Raw genomic sequence first — 4,928 nt, 5'->3', positions numbered from 1 at the left:
ATTATTTTTTAAAATTTGAGAAAATAGAGAAATAAGGGGGGGGGGGGGGGTTGGGGGAAGAGAGAGAAAGAGAGCTATAAATGAAGTGGCATTTAGTTGGATAGAATGAAAATATATGAATAGGAATAAGAATAAAATAAAATAAAATTTAAAATGTATAAAAAAAATTGATAAAAAAAATTATAAAATTTTTCTTATCATGCATTGGAATGGTATTTTTTTTTTATTTACAAATAAAATAGTTATTCTACCAAAATAGTAGAAAGAACATTCTATTAGATTAACATTCCAATCCTTTAATATGCAACAAAACAAAAGAATGAAATGAAAATTGTTTTTTTTTTCATTCTATTCTATTTTATTACCTTTAACTAAATACATCTAAAATTATTAAAACATACTCAAACAAACGAAAACATTATTAAAACTTGATCAAATCATTTTTAAATAAAAATAAGTCATTTTTTACAATTTCTCAATAAAATAAGGGTAAATTTCATTTAGACTTTGGACCCTGTGTTTTGCAAAAATTACAGATTGGACTCTCTGTTTTGTTAAAAGACTCTATATTTTTTAAAATAGTATAAATAAGACCCTGAGTTTAATTTTTGACAATTTTTTCTTTTCAATATAATCAACTTGAAAACAATTCCTAATACGAGCAAATGTAAGAAATTTAACCGGTTTTGTCATAATACTTTTATGTCAGATTATTATTAAGTTATTTTTACAAAAAAATCAATTCATAATCTTATTTGTAATATTTTAAAAAATACAAAATTTATTTTATTATTTAACAAAACAAATGATCTATAATTTTCATGCTATTTACTCATAAATTAAGTATAAGTTTGGTCATAATGGATGACTACTTTCAATTTAGTTATTGCGGCGGTGGGGCAATTTGGTAATTTAAGTGATATTGTCTACAAAGTTTGGTATGGACGGTAGAGCTTTAGTACTTTGTGTTGTGTTTGTATGCGTGGTTCAACGAAAAAACGAGTTGAGTTACCTGTCTTCTTTCCCGCGCTTACCAAGGTCGGTGCTTCCATGTCATCACTCGTAAATATTGCCCACCTCAAGGATATTTTTGTCATTTCAAACCACCATCACCACTGCCCGTGATTCTGAACGATACAAACAAACATCAACTTTTTCAAGCTTACGCTAATCATATTTTTAAGCACCGGCGCATGTTAGTAAGAGTTAGTGTTGAAAATAATTACTACAGAAAATAAAAAAAGAAATTTATTGAATTAAAATTTTAAGTTGAGATGAGGATTAAATGATTTTTTTTAAGAGGTTTGCAACATTACCTAAAATTGTACAAGCACTATAAGCCTCATCGTCCTAATATAAAATAGTTTTATTGCACAATAAAAAATTGTCAAAATACTACACTCAATAATTCAAAATACATATTTATATAACCGTATATGTCGTGTACCCTATAACTAATTAATTAAACATTTTTAAATAATTAATTAAACATATTTTCAATAATTAAATAAATATTTTTTTTAAAATAAAAACAAACCACACCCGCAAACTCAGAACAACCGCGTGCGGAGTGGTTTTGTGAGTGAATGCGCACAAAATTAGATACCGCTAAGACTCTAACTTATGTTTCAAATTTACACATTATATACACTTTTAATAAAGTATTTATAGGACTCCATTTACTCACAAAATTCAGTTCTTATTTTGAAAAATTTCACTCACGTGGGCGTAAAAAGTAAAGGATTTTCATTTACAAAGAATATGTTATGTACATTGCGCACCCCGCGTCAATAAAACTGAAACAAAAGAAAGTGTGCAAGCATGTATATACAAAATTTGACTAAAGCGTCGCCGTTTTTAGGTGAAAAAAGAAAGTTCAAAATACTGTCGTTTAAGGTCGGACTGAAAAAGGTATAGCTAGGGAGTGCTATTAAACTCTGGCAAGATTCTCTGATCGGGCATGTTTGCCCAGCATTTTACTAGCTGTAGCTCTGAAAGGACACTTGGAGCTCACAAAACCGTCGATCAAATGAAGATACGTTTTGAGATCGTGACAAGTGGCAAAATTAAACCCATTGACATACGGAGAGTCCCTGCTACTAAGCCTTAACTCTCTTCCCACTTCGGCGTACACCCAACTGGGACTGCTATCCTCAACTTGCCTCCGAATCCAGCTAGGCAGGCCTGCCACGTGGAATTCATCCGGTCTCGACGCGTGGCAATCTTCGAAAACGAAACCGGGAACTTTAGTGATCACATCATCAGAGTTCACTATTCTCAACACCTTGGTTCCTTGCTTCTCCAAACGACACCGGAAGCTCCGGTTGCCGACGCGGGGCCCACCGAAGGAAATTACGGTGACGAGTGGAGCCCGATTGAAGTGGGTTTTAATGTCGTAAGCTGCCAGCGTGGCAAGCGCTGCGCCGAGGCTGTGGCCGGTGATGGTGAGGCTCAGCGGCTCGTCACCGTAAGATTGTAGGAGCCGGCCAATTTCGTTCCGTACCATTTGCTGCAAACTCGGGTTGAGATCCGTACCAGATGTGTACAGACTCAAGAACCCGCTTTCAACCATGGGCCCACACCCGTCAGGCCCATCACAATCGGACCCACTGGTTTGGCACGGGAGATGTGACAGCGTGGCACGTAAATTCTCAAGCCATTCGAGACACGTGGCAGTTCCACGAAAAGAGATCACAACGTCACGACGTCCGAGCCGAGCGATCTCTTCTTTGTCCTGACAAACTGCCACGTAACCAATCCAGCTGGACCGTGTGGCAACCCAACTGGGCGCCCGATCCAGCCATCGGGGAAGCTTAATGCCAGAAGTAGCTCTCAAGTTTCGGGTGACCCGATACCCGGTTCCGGGAAGGCCGGAGTTTTCGAGAAAAGCTCGTTTGGGGAATTTGCATGTGGCATAAGAAGGAGAAGAAGGGTCAAAGTCAAAGGACTTGTAAGCAGCATCGGCGAAACCACCATAACGGAGTATTTCCCGGCGTAAATTGTCATCAAGCGGGTCGAGCAAACCGTCCCAGTTTCTGACACCTTGGTACTCCTGCCATTTCTTTCTGATGAGTTTGGCGCCATTGTTCTGTTCATTGCGGTGGTGATGATGATGATGATGGTTTTCTTCCATACTCAATCCGGGGAGCACTCTGACTCTCTTGGCCTTTGGCTGAGGAGTAGTACTGAGAGTGCAGCACCGGAACGATGAGGATGAGGAGGAAGATGATCCATGTGTGGAACTGGTTTTGCATGGCCCAATTACCACTCCGATGGAGTTCAATTTCATCTTTGTTTATATATATATATTAAACTCTCTCTCTATGTAGGTTCGTTATATGTATAAAATGATCGAGAGAGTCAAAATGTTTTTGTAGTGGAATATGAAGAGCTAGGGGTGTTTTTATACTTGCGAAAAGGTGTATAGACAGAGAGAGAGAAAGAGAGCAATAACTTTTTATTTTATTTATTTATTAAAAATACAATAACAACTTTATATTAAAATATAATAATGTGTTTCATACCGTATATAAAGAGAGAGATAGTATATAGTAGTAGTAGTAGAAGTGAGTAGGTAATATATACGGTTTGGTGGGGACAAAAGATTCATAACTGAAAAACTGCATGCATCATATATATATTATATATAATTGGTTGCACTTGTTTTTGATCAACGGCTCAGATTGTGCGGGTTACTGGCCCCACACGTATCAAATGATCCACCATTTCCAATCATATTGGATACTTTGACTTAATTTACAATAAATAAAACTTATTATTCAATATAAACATTCACTTTCCGACCCTTTCCAATTTCCATACCCATTCGATCACGATACATTAGCTAGCTGACTAGCTCGGCTCATAATTCACTCGATCGGCTCCGCTACATATATATGGCTCTCAAAAATTATAATAAAGAATAATAATAATAATAACAAGTTATAACTTATAAATAATAATAATAATAATAACAAGGATATGGTTGTAAATTATAATAATAATAATAATAATAACAAGGATAATAACTCTATGCTGTTTCGCGTTAAGAGGGAATGTTTTTAAACCTACTGTAGCCACGCTACTTGCTGGGGTAATATTAAATAAAATTAATATTATATTATATTTATTTATATATAAAATTTAGTAGGATAAGCACTACAGCCCTACCAAATAGCATAACTTATATTACGATTGATTGAATTATTTGTGTAAAGGCTTTAGGTTTTGTCAAAATTATTAAGCTTATCAAGATTTATTAAAAATTTCATTTTTTTAAAATAAATTAATTTTAAATTTTTATTATTAAAATTTTTATTTTTTATAGCAATTTTATATTATTCTTTACCTGTTTTATTAATAATAACCACACTATACACTATGACTATTTTTTTTTTCTAAATAAATAAACTTTCATTTATTTATAATTTTTTTCTTAAAAAATAAATCAATAGTCATAAAAATGATCACAATAAAATAAGTACAATTATAAAGAAATATTATGATATTATTTGATTTTGTTTTATATATAAAATTTCTTATTAAAGTCATTAAGTATTAGTTAATAGTTCTAAAGTTTTAGACTTAAAATTAATTGAATGTAATTTGTTAATAATTAGTAGTGAATATTAATGTTTAAATTTATTGAATGATGTTTTTTTAAAAAAAATATATTTTATATATTTTTTTAATGTATATCATACATATTGTATGTAAAAAAAACAATATATATTACCCTTAAAATATAGGCCTTAAATTTTGTGAGGCTATAGGTGATTGCTTAAATTGCTTTATAGTTAAAGCCGATGTATATATAGACTATAGTTATATATCAGTGTACGTAAGTAGTGCCTAGTACTAGCTACCAGAAGGTGGCCTGTTGTAAATTACTAGCTATATTCCATAATAGAGCAATGCTCCATATCGAT

General features: G+C 33.2%; 1 protein-coding gene across 1 annotated transcript; it reads right to left on the bottom strand.

Annotated features, from left to right (window-relative positions):
• Positions 1–1,651: 1,651 nt before the first annotated feature.
• LOC115702480 (phospholipase A(1) DAD1, chloroplastic) lies at positions 1,652–3,889 on the bottom strand. The gene has a single exon (XM_030629924.2). The coding sequence runs from the start codon at positions 3,287–3,289 to the stop codon at positions 1,931–1,933; it is 1,359 nt and encodes a 452-aa protein (XP_030485784.1). The 5' UTR covers positions 3,290–3,889; the 3' UTR covers positions 1,652–1,930.
• Between the last annotated feature and the right edge of the window lie 1,039 nt (positions 3,890–4,928).

This window comes from Cannabis sativa, chromosome X, assembly GCF_029168945.1.
Source record: "Cannabis sativa cultivar Pink pepper isolate KNU-18-1 chromosome X, ASM2916894v1, whole genome shotgun sequence".
In the NCBI taxonomy this organism is placed as follows: Eukaryota; Viridiplantae; Streptophyta; class Magnoliopsida; order Rosales; family Cannabaceae; genus Cannabis; species Cannabis sativa.
This window is presented reverse-complemented; position numbering and strand designations above follow the sequence as displayed.

Coding starts and splice junctions, on each gene's coding strand:
- LOC115702480 (XM_030629924.2), bottom strand. CDS start 3,289: ATGAAATTGAACTCCATCGGAGTGGTAATTGGGCCATGCAAAACCAGT.